A 15827-nucleotide genomic window follows, 5' to 3' on the forward strand; every position below is an offset into this window, starting at 1 on the left:
TTCAGATCAATCCCAATAATAACGAGTGTAATCATTAATAAATGAAACATAATATCTAGATCCACCTTTCGTGAGAACTGGTGATTGACTCCAAACATTAGAGTGAACTAAATCAAAATGCGTATGTTAGACATAAACACTTTTACTAAATGGTAAAGTTGAAAATTTAACAAGTTTACAACCACAACAATCTGAAATATCACAGGTTTATAACTTTCTTAAAACTCCAGTAGAAATCAAATATTTTAATCTAGAAGCACAAACATGTCTAAGGCGAAAAAGTCATAAATAAAAGCTATAAGATAAAGAATTCAAGTGAAAACTACAAATAAAGAGATTAAAAGTGCAATTAAGCCTAAAAGTTATGGTCACTACTTTAAGTTAATTCATGTATATCTTTTGAATTTTTGAATGTTTTTTGCATGCATATTTAGAACATTAATAGAATTTTTTCCACAAAAATTTAAAATTTTTTAACAAGAGATAAATTAAAATTGATTTTTAATCTTTTAGTGCCTTCAAAACGATATTCCTACGAACAAAACAAATGTGGTAAAAGACATAAGTTTTTTTTTTTTAAATAAAATTGCTATTTTTTTGTTAGGTGTATAACGAGGGTTAAGTCTAGAAAAGGGGGAAAAAAATCCTCAACATGTAAACACCAAATATATTTAAAAAAAAATTAAAAAAAAAAGTGGACTAATCGATACACTAGATAAAATAAACATCTCAACAGAATCATGAGTTAAACTAAAATTAGTTAATTTATCGGTGCATTGTTTGTTCTTTTAGTGTATATTAACAATATGAATTTGCCAATAAAAATTTATAAGATGACAAATACACTAGACTAAAATAGGGATGATATCATTTATGTTGTAGTTACACATAACCATGTCATAGAGTTTTTGAATCACTTTCTACATATAGATAAGTAATATGTTTTTTATCCATTCTCCACATCTCCACGCGGAGAGAATTACAATTATCAATCTTGCAAGTATATCTCTTTATATGATAGTCGTCAAAATCACTATTTTAATTGATTATGTCAAAGAGTAATTGTAAAAAAAATTACATCAAATAGTATTTACACCACCAATATTTTGTTGATTCAAGTAGAATTAGATTAAGATCTTTTAAACGATTTCTCAAATTGTGTGATAAAAACTAGTAATTAATAAAACTAATAAATACTTTATACTGGTAACATAATTAAAAAATATTATGCACGTCATTTGCATTTATTTTTCTTTCTTTATTCTCCTTCCCTACCCAATCAAACAACTCATTCCCTACCCAATCAAACAACATTTGCATCTCTCATCACCTTTACTAAATATAGTTATTTTTTACTAGTTACCATCGTACAATTTAAAAATATTCTATTTATTGTTCTCTTTCTTTTATTCAAATTTTTTTTTTCACATTCATTTAAAAGTCAAACATGACTTTAAAAAATTAATTCATATAAACATATTTCACCACATAATAAAAATAAAATAGATAGTAAATTTATCTATCTAACACGATTTAATTTAAAAAAAAATAGTTTTATTTTATTTTTCAACTTCTATCCACTTATTATAATCTAGATTTAGATTCTCTACATTATTATCCATATAAAAGAGAACCATTAATAATACATTATTTAACACGTATTTCTTAGTATAATATTTTTATGAGTACCATATAAAATTCAATCAATAGCTACTCTTGAAATATTAAAAAGTGTGTTCTCCATACTTTTCTTTTCATAAATTATCTCGCTCCCTCTTGAACTAGTTGTATCCATCCTCACTAATCCAAACAAGGCCACACATTCCTAAATAGATATCGATCGCGTGCACACGCGCTTAATACTCGTGTGGCAATAAATTTCGTTTTGGCGGCATCATTTCACGTCCATCACTACCGTCAGTTCAAAAAGTTTGCTATGTACAAAACAGTATAATAACCAACTCTAATTCGCCTTTTCCATTTCTCTGTTTCAACTTCTTTTCCGTTTCTCTTCCTTTCTCCTTCTTCTCTTCTACAAACCCTAACGAATACTAGATTTCTCTCTCACTCTTCTGCTTCACTCGATGATCACCGATTCTGACATGGCCATTCCTTTTTCTTCGAACGATTCCGTTTCTCACGAAAGGAAATTCCTGAAGCATATCCGTGATAACGTTCACGGCAACATCTTTCTCGAGCCTGTAACCTTTTTTCCTTTTCTCTGTTTTTAGTTGAAAATTTCCTTCTCGAATAGTAATTCGTTTCTACTTTGATTCGTTATATGTTCGCAATTATAATGTAGTGTTTGTATGTATAAATTTTACATGTTGTAAGTCGTTGCATGAAATTTTGGATCGTTGTTCGAGAGTAGATTGAAGTAGATTCTGCGAGTGTTAGTCTCTGCACAGTGTTCGTGTTTTTTTGCTTTTTGTTCCCGTTATAATCTGTGACGGAAAAAGCGGAGCTGCTTTGGATTGTTTTAAGGACTTAGTATAGTTGAATACTGATTTTGGAGGAAATCATTGAGGATTTAACTTCATAGGTCAATCCATTCAAATCTTGTACTAGCGTTAGCAAGAGAGATTAGAAGAATAAATAGTATAGATAAACTTTCTTTTCTGATCGATGTTATTAAAACCGCATACCGAAACGAAATTGCAACAGAATCGCTCAAATAACAGAAATATAAATAAATGTCGGTTCAATGTTCAACCGGTTAGTACTCCTATTCAATTTGGTTTTTAAAACATTCATTATGATATATACTCCTTGAATCAGTTAGGGATGCTTATTAATATAAAACAAGAAAATATGTTAAAAGCATATAGTTTTTTTCGCCTGTTGTTGTCCATCTGTGTGGTGTTTTATTTTTATAACTATCAAGTATCAAATATGTAAAATGTACTTTGTTTTGATTCAAAGTGCATTTTTCTTACTGTTAATTTTGTTGACTTTGATGGAACTTGGAAATCGCTTGTTTGTTGCTTGCAGATCTTCTTGAAGTTTGTTGACACTGAACAATTTCAGAGGCAAGTATGCCTTACCAAAAATAGTTTCAATGCAAAAAAAAATATAGTTCAATAATTACACTTATTGCACTCTTACATTTCCCCCTCTCTACATGACTTTGTTTGTTATGCAGGCTACGTGATTTGAAGCAGCTTGGTGAGTGAACAATTAATACTCTCTGAATACAAGTCAAACATAATATGGGAATACTATTATAGGATTGGAAGAATAACTAAATTTATTATCAATGCATATTTATCGGAATAATTTTATCATGGAAAATTGCAATGGTTAGTAAACTTATCTTGTATGTAACCAAAAGTCACAGATTTGAGTTGTCTTAACTCTTGCGGCTAGGAGATCTCATATTCGTGTTGTTGAATCAGCCTCTTGCAAATGCAGGTTTCCTACATTAGATTTGTAATTAGTCCTGCGTCTCTTTATTTTTAATAATAATTTGCTTTTTTTGTTTAGCATGTAATCAGTATGTTTATTGTACAGACTTTCACATTCAACTTTTTAGCATCCCTTAGCCTCTTTCTAATATTACAAATCTGCTAACATCAACTTTTTCCTCTGCCTTGTGCTGTTAGATTGACTTAGCTGTATGCCTGTGACAAGAATAGAGTAATAAAAGATAGATGTAAAGAAATTACTTTTCCCTAGTTGAATGATTGTCAATCAAGCTGGTTTGTTTTCTTCATCATTTTTTTCGCAAAGGAAATGTATGTATTAAATTGTTATCGGTGTTTATTTAGAATGTGAATTAATGTGATATTCTGTCAGTTTATATAGCCAAAAAAGCAAGGTGATTTAAGTAGAGATATTGGTTACGGTTTTTGAAATGATATAATCAAAATCTTTTTAAATGGACTTAACCTTCTCACTTATGTTCAGGCCTAAGTCATATGGTTTACCCTGGGGCTGTCCACTCTCGTTTTGAGCATTCACTTGGTGTTTATTGGATGGCTGGCAAAGCTATAGATATCATTAAAAAATACCAGGTACATACTTTTAAATGGGCTTATCCAAATACTTATCAGTATTGAGATTATAGAGCTAAGCAGTTATGTGGCCATGTCATCCTTTCAGGGCCCAGAGCTCGGTATTGAACAATTTGATGTATTTGCAGTGAAACTTGCTGGTAACTGCCATCTTCTAACAAATTAGTTATATGTTTTAACTGTTCTAATTCCACTACTTTATCATTAGTCATCTGTGTCTAGGATTACTACATGATGTTGGTCATGGCCCCTTCAGCCACACTTTTGAGCGCGAGTTCCTCCCCCTGGTTCTTAATGGCTCCACTTGGTAATTCTGATGTTCTGAATAAAGCGTGTACATATTGATTTCCTGCTTTTAATCACATACCTGTATCATTTTTAGTTTTGAATGAAAAATATATGTTTCTCGTTATTTTCCAGAAAATGTATTTAATAACAATAACAAAAACTAAGTATAATTTAAAACTTTACAGTCTTTACTCTTCTTAGAATGTCTCATTGGTGTACCCACATGATTCTTGAATTATCCATTAATTATTAAGTTGAAGATAACTTTCATGATGGAATTCAAAATTTACCTTTATGTCGTACCCAGATATTGTCTATGGTATTAGTTACGACTTATAACACTTTTAAAAATAAAAATAAAAACTTTCCATTGACATCTGAAAACAATTAGAACTTCAACTCTTGACTATTGTGTTTTATACTTTAGTTTTTAGGTAATATATTTGATGCTTTCCATGTGTGGAGGCAGACTGTTCAGCATTTAACAGTCTCGCCTTTGTGTATAAACATGTGTTCTCTTCATATGCTAATATTTAGATAGTTGACACATAGAACTTTCTTAAGTAGGTGTCTAGTTTTCAATAGTCAGAGTTTTAAACTTTTTATTCTTGTATTTTCTATATATATGATTTCTTTTTAAATACTATATACTTTTAGCAAAAGCCCTAAATGAAGACTAGACAAGCCTCTTTAAAGTGACCTCTGTCTGTTGTTTAAATAGAAATCAACAATTTGGCATTTGGCAATAAGTCAGCATAAAATTACATTTTCCCAATGCTTGCGATGGGAGCAACATTACTCTTTTCTGACATCCTATCTTGTAAATGAATGAACTGCAAATTATGTGCTAATTGCAGTGATATGAAATTGAGATTTGAGAGAGAGTGAATTTGGGGATGAATAATCTGTTTTATTCATATGTTATTAATAGTGTTTACAAGTGTATTTATAGGTACATCACAAGCTTGATCAAGTCAGTTACTAGTTGTAACAGACTCTAACTACCTATTGCAAAATACAACTAACTAACTAACTCACACTAACTTATGCTCCAAGCCATAATCTCAACATATTACTTTTTCACATTCCTGTGACATAGATATGAACATCATGACTCTTTGACAACAATATATTCCTCTGTTATGTTTTTCTGCAATAAACTATTGACTTTTTTGGAATTGATTAGAATTTTGCAAAACTAATAATATCATTCTGGAGAATCCATCATTTTGATATAGTCTTGTTAGTACTTTCAGGTCTCATGAGGAAATGTCTGAGAAAATGGTAGATCACATTGTTGATCAACACAATATTGATTTGGATCCTCAACTCCTCAAAAAAGTTAAGGTTAGACTGTAATGATCAATTGAATCTTTGATTTTTCTATCTTTTGTCAATCTACTCCATGATATGTAATAAGGATGCCCATTATCCATTATAGAATGTAGTAGTCAATCTAAATCTTCAGAAATAAAGTAGCAATCAATCTAAATCTTCTTTTGACTGCAACTTTCATTACTTTCATTTCTGTTCCATATCCATTATCCATTCCTTAAAATTTTTTATTTTGATATTTCTTTAAGAATAAGAATTAGTGATCATGATTTCAGTCTGTAGACGAATATTTTACAAAAATAGATTAATTAAAGTAATTAACCTTTTAAAAAAAAATATATTAATAAAAACTAAAATCTCATATTCAAAATTATTACTATACTTACCAATATATGTATTTTAAAAGTATTTAACTCGAAGAGCATATTTTAACAATTCTATAGTGAAAATAGTTATTCTAAAATACTCTCAATATATTCAAGATAATTATTTATAAAATAAATAATCAAAAGAAGATATAGTTAGAAGTAATTAAATATAACTATGTGCTCATTTATCATTAGTCAAATGCACAGTGATAGATCACATTAATTACCAACCCGCATATATACATAACAACGCCTAAATCTTATTCTTTCAAATACTTTAAGATACTATTATTTTGATCATGATTTCAGTCTGTAGACAAGGAGCCTTAATAAATTTCATTTCTTTTTGCAGGAAATGATCACTTCTAGCTCTCACCATCCTCAAGACCATCTTCCACAAAGGGTAAGTCATCTTAGTGTCCAAGATTTTATTTTCTTTTAATAACAACATATATGCCATACCACTTTCTTTAACAATATTATGATGTTATATACTGATTTCCTTCAAAATTTTGTATCTTAGTGTCCAAGATTTTATTTTCTTTCAATAATAGCATTATATATATATATATATATGTCATTCCACTTTCTTTAACAATATTATACTGATTTCCTTCAAAATTTTACCCTACGTAAAGGATAACCAGTTCTTATATGATATTGTTGCAAATGGTCGCAATGGAATTGATGTTGATAAGTAAGTTGATACTTTTCACCGTTTTTCCTCCTGATGTACAACTGCTATTGATACCCAATCACTTGAACATAGAACTATTATAACTGATTCAATAATTTGCAGGTTTGACTACATTATTCGTGATTCACGTGCTTGTGGCCTAGGGTGCAACTTTCAGCCTGAGAGGTGTTTATTTTTATTATCTAGGTGGCTTTATTTTGCTGATGTTCTGACAGTTTGTGACAACACGATTGTACACCAGTGCGGCAATGTCGGGCTCTTATTGAAATATAGCACATACTTCATTGCTTAACTATTTTCCCAAAATGAGGTTGGCAATTAATTATGACCAAATTTAATTTTTTTTTTTTTTTTTTTTTTTACTTTTCAGATTGATGGAGACCATGCAAGTTATGGATGACGAAATTTGCTATCGTGCTAAAGATTGTTAGTACTTACTAAAAACCTTGCTATAACTGTTAGTGCAGTAGACTGTAAGTTATATTACATTATCCTTGTTTGACATATTGATCAGATCTGACAATTCACAAGTTATTTACAACGCGCGCTGATTTGCATCGAACTGTCTATACACATGCAAAAGTAAAGGTGAGTGATTTCATAAAAAATTAGTAATGTAGAAACAAATTATATTTGTGTTCAGACAGAAACGCTATTTTGTTGTTGTTTCCTTTGTCAGGCAATAGAATTGATGGTTGTCGATGCATTGGTGAAAGCAAATCCATATCTACATATTACATCTTCAATTAATCAACCATCTGACTTTTGGAAGGTCTTGAGTATATTGCAAGGTTTCGATGTTGGGAATTTTTATTTGGCATAATGCGACTGACACTCTTATATTTCAGTTAGATGACTCAATTCTTAAAACAATTGCGTCTTCTTCCAAGCCAGAGCTGAAGGAATCCAGAGACTTGATTCTACGCATTCACAGAAGGGATCTGTACCAGGTACAGCTGTACAGTACCTGATAAATTTGTAAGGATAGGTCCTTACTTATTCTTATTCTTGTGATTGTCTTCCTGATAAATTAACGCACTTCTCCATTTTTGTAGTTCTGCAATGAATTTTCTGTTCCAAAGGACCAACTAAACAACTTCAAAAGCGTCACACCCCAAGACGTTGTTTGTTCCCAGGTTGAAAAATTATATTAATAAGATCAAAAGTCCATTTTCATTCAGTATATGACTAAACGTACATGTTTGCGTGCCTTCTTTTCTGGGGACAGATTGCAATACTCATCATATCTCAATACCATGTTTTTTCTTAACAGTCAAATAGCAGTATCACGTTGAAAGAAGATGATGTTGCTGTGAGCAATGTTAAAATTGATTTAACACGAGGAATGGAAAACCCTCTTACAAAGTACATTCTGAAGAACTTGACTGTTTCTAATTATTTGCTAACTGCCAACAGTAGACTGACAATTGATCTTTCTTCTTTTTGCATGCATTTCAATATCCAGAATTAATTTTTTCAAGGTACTGATTTCACTTATATTTTCAGTTCTTTCCTTTGTTTTTTATTACTTTGTTGATTAATAAATACCAATTATTGTCTCAGGACTACGAGAGTAAAGAAAAATTTGCCATCGAAGACGGACGAATCAGCCATTTGTTGCCGGCATTTTACGAAGACATTATAGTGAGAGTATACAGTAAGAAGCCAGAACTGGTTAGTAGCCAAGAAAGAAGAAAAAAGTATTTTTCACATTTATGAAATGTTTGAATATATCCACTTTATGCACATGAACTGATTTTTGACATTAATCAAAGGTGGAAGCTGTTTCAACTGCCTTCGAAAATTATCAGCTCAAGACATTCGGAAGGAAGGCACAAGTGCACGAAACTCCTGAGAAGAAGAAGCACCTTAAGCATAAAACCCACTCTACTGGCATTACAACTGTAGATATCTACTAGTCTACTAATAGTCCCAAATAATCTTTACCTTGTATACGCCATGGGTTGGCTCACACGTCAGGACCCAATAAAAAATATACTAGATAATATCATTATTTTGTACTTGCTGACGGCCTATATTGTATATTTTGCTTGGGCAGAAGATTACAATCCGTTGAGAAAAATTACCGATATGATGAAACCCAAAACAAAAATACTGAAATGTTTGTTTAATTACCGAAAATATGATGGGAGTACTACATCCCTCTCTTAATAGACGATTCACTTTGGAAAATCTTTATAGAATTATTTTCTAAAATTTTCAATTGAATTAACTAATCTTTCAAATGACAATGGAATTTGATAATTATAACTAATGTTAGTAATAATTATAGTATTATATAGTAACAGGTTAGCCGTTGGGGTGCTTAATTAATTATATGGGAGGTTTGGGGTCTGTGTGAGTTTTGTGTCATCTTATATATTGGTCATGTTATTACCTTGCGTTTAAAAAAAAATCAACAGTTATTCTTATCAACGAAAATATGGCTGATACGCATATCAAAATCAGATGGTTATACTCTGTTACACTGGACTTTGATGCGATTTTGAGTGAGTTTGAAATTGTAGAGGTGATGCGACTTTGAGTGAGTTTGAAATTGTAAAGGTGAACCTATTATCGCATTCTATTACTCGTAACTTTAGCTTCAACAAGAGTTTTCACCGTAAAATCTTACATTTTAAAACAAATATCTCTTTGTCAAAAAATAATACTATCTCTATTTTATTATAATGAGTGTCACTTTAATAAATAAAAATTATTTTAAAATGACTATAATTTTTATAAGTATCATTTTTGTGAAATAATGTGACTTATTAGAATAAATACAAACATAGGTGTTCGGTTATAAGCATATTGGTCTCTATGTACTATTATTACTTTATGTTAGTATTAAGTATTTTGGTCTATTCGCACTAATAGTATGAGTTACAAAATCGATAGATAAGAGGTCAGGATCTTCACAAATTATCTCTCTCCCATATGCTGCACATCTTGTTGTACACCTCAAGCATAGTAGGCCTTTGTTCAAGGAAAGGATGAACACAGTCACATGCAACTCTAAGAAGAGCAGATACCTCATCTTCAAACTGTATCTTGTTTAGATATTCATCCACTGTATCGTAGAATCCAGAAGGGTCCTCCAACATATTCATAGGATATGTGTAAGTTGCAAAAGGAACATTAACTTTGCTGAAACAATAACTTATTTGACCAAATTTGTTCCCCTTAATCAGCTCAAAAAGCAAACAACCAAAGTCATAAACATCCTTCTTCTCAAATCCTGTGTTTTTGTTACATCATTATTATTCATAAACATGGCCCCTCCAAAATTGGATATTTTTGGCTCAAAATTGTTCCCTAACAAGATACACTCGGAGCTTATGCTAAGATGAACCATATGCATGCTATTGTGAATGCAACATAAACCTCTTGCTACACCAAGTGCAATTTTAATAACCCTTGCCCATCCTAATTTTGTAGTTTCATTCAACCAATCAGAAAGCCTTCCATTTGACATGTATTGATACACCAAAATTCTTTCATTGTTTCCTTCTTCTATGCAAAAACCAATCAAGGGAACTATGTTTATGTGACTGTATTGCCCCAAAATCATTATTTCTAATTCGAACTTTTTTATAAATAATTGAGAATCATCATACAGTCTCTTAACTGCCATGAAACAGCCGTTGTGAAACGTTGCCTTGTACATTGTTCCAATGACTCCCACCCCAATGACATTGTCCTTCCTAAAGTACTCTGTTGCATGACACAGTTTTTTGAAGTCCATTCTATAAGTCAACCGTCCAACTTTATTGATCTGATGATATCCATCCCACAATTCAAAGGTATAAATTTACATTATTTATGTACCCAAAAGAAAGTCCATTATTTTCATTTTATTTTTTGTATGACATGTAAGATTAATGTTAGGAAATTTCAGGGTTACCTGGATTCTTTCCTCTATCAACTCCACAGGCAACATTTTGTCCTTTTGTCTGACTTTCATAAGTTTCTGTGGATTTAACACAATAGATTTGATTATTAATAATGATAGCAAAGTCTTTCAGTTATAATAATATAGGAAAATTATAACGCAGAAAAGTGATTGTATTTTCGATTGATACTAAAACTGATTACATGAGAAGATATAAATAGTACAGCAAATTAATTTTGTACAATCAAATAGAATTGAAAATCAGTTTTCTGATTTTGCCTATAAATGTTATCACTAAATAGGAAATAAAATTAAAACACAAATCTTAATTAATACATGCTAATAACTGTACAAAATTATCTTATGAGTTTGATCTCATAATCAACACTCCCCCTCAATATGGGCGGTAGATGTCTATCATGTCCATATTGGATTTGATATTCTCATACGTTTTTTTTGGAAGAGCTTTAGTCAGGATGTCAGTTATTTGGTTGCACGATGGTACATGATCAATACTTATAATACCATGATCGTTATTCTCCTTTATAAAATGTCGGTCAATTTCCACATGTTTTGTACTATCATGGTGAACGGGGTTCTTTGAATGTTGATGGAAGCTTTGTTGTCACAAAAGATTCTCATGGTGTTATTGGTTTGAGTTCTGATTTCATCTAGTATTTTCTTTAGCTAGATTCCTTCACAAATGCCTTGTGTCATCGCTCTGAATTCAGCTTTTGCACTACTTCTAGCTACCACGAGTTGTTTCTTGCTTCTCCAAGTAATCATGTTTCCCCACACAAATGAGCAATAAACAGTAGTTAACTATTTGTCTAATGTACATCTAGCCCAATTTGAGTCAATGTACACTTCTATACCCCTATTTGTGTTTTTTTTTAAATGAAGACCTCTACCTGGTGTACCTTTAAGGTACTGCAAGATTCTGTTCACATCTTTCATGTGAGCTTCGGTAGAACTTGTCATGTAGCGACTTGTCATGCTTACAACAATCCAATATTAGGCAGAGTATGAGTTAGATAGATCAATTTCCCAACTAGACTTTGGTACCTCTCTTTGTCAGCTAGTGGACCTTTTTCGGGGACACTTCTACTTACTGATTATGTAGGGGTATTGGCAGCCTTACACCTGAGCATTCCAGTTTCTTTAAGGTACTGCAAGATTTTGTTCACATCTTTCATGTGAGCTTCGGTAGAACTTGTCATGTAGCGACTTGTCATGCTTACAACAATTCAATATCAAGCAGAATATGAGTTAGATAGATCAATTTCCCAACTAGACTTTGGTACTTCTCTTTGTCAACTAGTGGACCTTCTTCAGGGACACTTCTACTTACTGATTATGTAGGGGTATTGGCAGCCTTACACCTGAGCATTCCAGTTTCTTCGAGTAAGTCTAGGGTGTAATTCCTTTGAGAGACATATATTCCTGATCCGTTATCGCACACGGGTCAAACACAATTGATAAAATGTAGATAGAGGTAAAAACTCAAGTCGTTTCGTAAGGACTTCTGATATAATAGTATTAACCGAATTGAAAGTTGAAATTAGAAAAGGGTTTTTTAGATTTTTGTTTGAACAGATGAACAAAAAGATTAATCCACTTATTCGAGTTTCAGACCTATCACAGATTCTATCAATGAGTTTAATTTCTAATTTGTGATTCTATTCCTATTTGACTATAGAATTGATCAAACAAGCGTAATCAACCCTATGTGAATTTGATTTCTTTGACTAGATTAAACATCACAATCATCAATATATTATAATTAACGATCAAGCGTCGCAAAATTATAATTCATTAAATTACAAACTGAAACCAAATTATGTCAAATGAATTTAATCGATCCTATTGAAATTCAATTTAAGCAATCAGAATATCAATATAATCAAATAAACAGAAATAGAATCATGAAGCGAAATTGACGGTGTAACCTGAATCTCAAGGTGTTGATAAAATTATGAACTCGTTGATTAATCTTATGAAATTAGTCTTCCATGAAATAAAAATAAAAAGTGTTTATATCTTCTCTGAATATGAATCCGAAAGTACTATGTCTAAGAAAGAAAAGAAACTCACAATATATAGTACTCAATTTTAGACTTTAAAAACAAGTGGCCCGTTATTTAAAATTATTATAAAAGTCCAGTTTACAAAATCTGCAATTTAAGCCCAGTAAAGTTAAGCATTGGGCTTTTATTCCAACACAAAAGTTGTAGCTATGATTTTTAGCTTTCCAACGCATGCTTGCATGCGTCAATCCGATATTCAGAACTCAAGTTATGGCCTACAGAGCGAGCAAGGGTAAAATGCAAATAATAAAGTTATAATTCAGTTTCGACCCAAAGTTTAGAAACAAACTAAAAAATTATTCTAAGCTATAAAGAGCTTTTAAAATACAAAAGTAAAAAGCTAGAAACATGTGCCCAAATGCTATGATCAATTCCTTCTTTTGTTCGGGCTATTTCCATCTCGAAGAAGTATTTAAGTTGTCTTAAGTCTTTGACTTCAAACTCCATAGCCAAGAATTCTTTCAAGTGTTTGATTTGATTATTATCATCTCTTGTGATAATGATATCATCAGTATACGCAATGAATAAAGTTACTTTCCCTTCCAATGAGAGTTTAACAAACATAGCGTGATTAGATTGGCCTTGTATGAATCCATGATCTTTGACCACTCTAGTCAATCTATACCAAACCATGGTCTGGAGGATTGCTTGAGGCCATACAAATATTTTTGCATGTATACCTCCTTTTCTAACTCACCATTTAGAAAAGGCATTTTTAATGCCTAGCTAGTGTAGTGGCCAATCCAAGTTTGCAACCAAAGATAATATGACTTGGTACTGAGTTAAGTTTGGCCACTAGAGCAAACGTATATGCATAGTCTATGTCATCTGATTGGGTGAATCCTTTTCCCACTAATCGTGCCTTGTATCGATTTATGCTCATTCCCTTTTGATAGAAAATATCCACTTATATCCAACTTGCTTCTTCCCCTCTGGTAGAGCAGTAATTTTCAAAATGTTATTTTTAATCAACGGATGAAGCTCTTCTATTACAACTGTTGTCCACTCAGGTTGTTGGAAGGCTTCTTGAATATTCCTTGGAATATAGGTGTTGTCAAGTGCTGCTACAAATTCCTTGTATCTTTGTGATGATTTCCCATATGACATGTATCTTTCAGTGGGGTATTGAGAATAAGTTATCGTCCCTTTTCTTAGTACAATAGGAATATCACTATCAATTAAACTCATATTGACAAGTTATGAGCTGAGAATAGTATTACCCTATGAGATTCCATTTTCTAGAGTCTGGTTGGATTCATGGCTTTGCATTGGAGCATTGTTTGACTCTACCACCTGTTTGTTTTTCCTCCTCCTAATGTAACTTTCCATTAAGCTTCTTGCGCAGAAATTTCTACAAGCGCAATTTCAAGGACTAATTATGTTGGTGTGGAATTTTCTAGTTCTATTGGTGTAATTTCAAGAACATGTCCGGTCATCTCAAATCCCTAAAATTGGAATCTTGTGTTTCCATTCAGGTTTAATGTAATCTCCCTCTGAAATCCAATTTTTGAGTGATAAGGTTGATTTTCAAAGAAAGTCACATCATAGTGTAGTAAATTATTATAATTGTGGGAGAGTAGTACCTATATCCTTTTTGGTGAGGTGAATAGCCAAAAAAAATACATTTTATTGATTTTGGATAAATTTTGATGCAATGAGGATTTAGGTTGTGAACAAAGGCTAAACATCCAAATAATTTCAAGGGAATTGAGGTGATAATTATATTGGATGAAAAGAGAGTTCGGTTAGGGGAATAAGGAATGTCAAAGTTAAGGATACGTCAAAACATCCTATTTATGAGATAGGTGGCTGAAATGACAACTTCTCCTCAAAAATATTTTGGTACATTGGTGGCTAGCATGAGAGATCTTGTTACTTCTAAAATGTGCCCATTTTTCCTCTCTGCGACCCTATTTTCTTATAGAGGAGGGGGGGTATCTATACACGAACTCTAGTCTATAATTCCATGGGTTTTAAGGTAGGACTCTAGTGTTGAACTAAAATATTCACATCCATTGTCAGTTTTGAGCACTTTAATTTTTGTTTGGAATTGTGTTTGCACCATATTGTTAAAAAACTCAAACAATTTTCCAACTTCTAATTTCCCTTTCATAAGAAATACCCATGTGACTTTTATTTGGTCATCAATGAACATAACAAACCATCTAGCACCAGTAATGTTGTTGACTCAATATGGCCCCCATACATCGCTTAGAATTAAGGAGAAAGGTTGAGAGTGTTTATATGGTTGAAATGAGTATTTGCTTCGGGTATGTTTTGATAATTGAAAAACTTCACATTGAATAATGAGGGTAACATTTTCTCCAAGTACACGAAATTTGGGTGACCTAATCGATAATGCCACAACATTATAGACTCCTCATTATTTAGAGAAATTACTACACAAGAATTGGCTTTGAGTTCTTTAGAATAATCTTCAACTTGCAGGTAGTAGAGTCTGACACGTTCTTTAACATTGTCAATTGTCTTCCCCGACTCAAAATATGAAATTCGCACAAATTAGAGAAAAATATAATGACACAATTCAAATATTTGGTAAGTTTGCTAATAGACAACAAATTGCAATCAAGTTTGGACACATACAGTACAAAATCTAGAATAATATTTTTTGAAATAACAATTGAACCTGTACCAACAACTTTTGATGCAGTAGCATCAACATTCTGAATAGTGGAGTTATTATGACAAGGAGAATAAGTGTGAAATACAGTTATATCTCCAGTCATGTGATACAGTTATATCTCTATGATCACTGATTTTGATTTTCATGTGCTAGTGTGTAAAGCATGCAAAAAATTACATAGTTTGTTGGAGCATTTTCTGTAGAGCTTCCATTTGTTATTTGATGAAGGGAGATAGATCATGTTTATCCTTTGTTTCTTGAGAACACTTCTTGGACTTTTTGAAGTAGTTTGGTTCCAATCACCCTTCCACGCACTTCATCAAGATCTTTGTCAAGTCTCAAATTTTGTTTGTAGATTATATCATTTTCTACCAGCTCTTTGTACTCTTTCTTGTCATCCGTATAATTTCATTGCTGCTAATATCGACTAAGGGTGTTGAAGTATTTTGGAGGTTGGGTTATCTTTTCTTGGACTATTTGCAGTCTTCTGCGACGTAGCC

The 15827-nt window shown here is 31.9% G+C and overlaps 1 protein-coding gene and 1 pseudogene across 2 annotated transcripts; one reads left to right on the top strand and one right to left on the bottom strand.

Annotated features, from left to right (window-relative positions):
• Positions 1 to 1899: 1899 nt before the first annotated feature.
• Positions 1900 to 8877, top strand: LOC101502708 (uncharacterized). Of its 2 annotated transcripts, XM_004489791.4 has the most exons (19): positions 1900 to 2201; positions 2992 to 3029; positions 3143 to 3165; positions 3907 to 4013; positions 4102 to 4153; positions 4236 to 4320; positions 5558 to 5648; positions 6357 to 6407; positions 6643 to 6701; positions 6804 to 6866; positions 7072 to 7127; positions 7216 to 7289; positions 7381 to 7473; positions 7550 to 7651; positions 7757 to 7837; positions 7975 to 8066; positions 8167 to 8182; positions 8265 to 8375; positions 8477 to 8877. In XM_004489791.4, the coding sequence occupies exons 1-19, from the start codon at positions 2085 to 2087 to the stop codon at positions 8618 to 8620; spliced, it is 1455 nt and encodes a 484-aa protein (XP_004489848.1). In that variant the 5' UTR covers positions 1900 to 2084; the 3' UTR covers positions 8621 to 8877. The 2 variants fall into 2 exon arrangements, with proteins under 2 accessions (XP_004489848.1, XP_027187416.1); XM_027331615.1 differs by lacking the exons at positions 1900 to 2201; positions 2992 to 3029; positions 3143 to 3165 and adding an exon at positions 3172 to 3411.
• Positions 8878 to 9480: 603 nt separating this feature from the next.
• LOC101509033 (probably inactive leucine-rich repeat receptor-like protein kinase At5g48380) overlaps positions 9481 to 15827 on the bottom strand; it is an 8330-nt pseudogene continuing 1983 nt past the window's right edge.

Source organism: Cicer arietinum, chromosome 2, assembly GCF_000331145.2.
Source record: "Cicer arietinum cultivar CDC Frontier isolate Library 1 chromosome 2, Cicar.CDCFrontier_v2.0, whole genome shotgun sequence".
NCBI lineage: Eukaryota > Viridiplantae > Streptophyta > Magnoliopsida > Fabales > Fabaceae > Cicer > Cicer arietinum.

What these genes read in the sequence shown, in the direction of transcription:
- LOC101502708 (XM_004489791.4), top strand. Translation starts at nt 2,085, where the DNA reads ATGATCACCGATTCTGACATGGCCATTCCTTTTTCTTCGAACGATTCC. An exon ending in ACGTGATTTGAAGCAGCTTG is followed by an intron (nt 3,166 to 3,906) that starts GTGAGTGAACAA and finishes ACTTATGTTCAG; the next exon opens with GCCTAAGTCATATGGTTTAC. An exon ending in ATTTGCAGTGAAACTTGCTG is followed by an intron (nt 4,154 to 4,235) that starts GTAACTGCCATC and finishes ATCTGTGTCTAG; the next exon opens with GATTACTACATGATGTTGGT.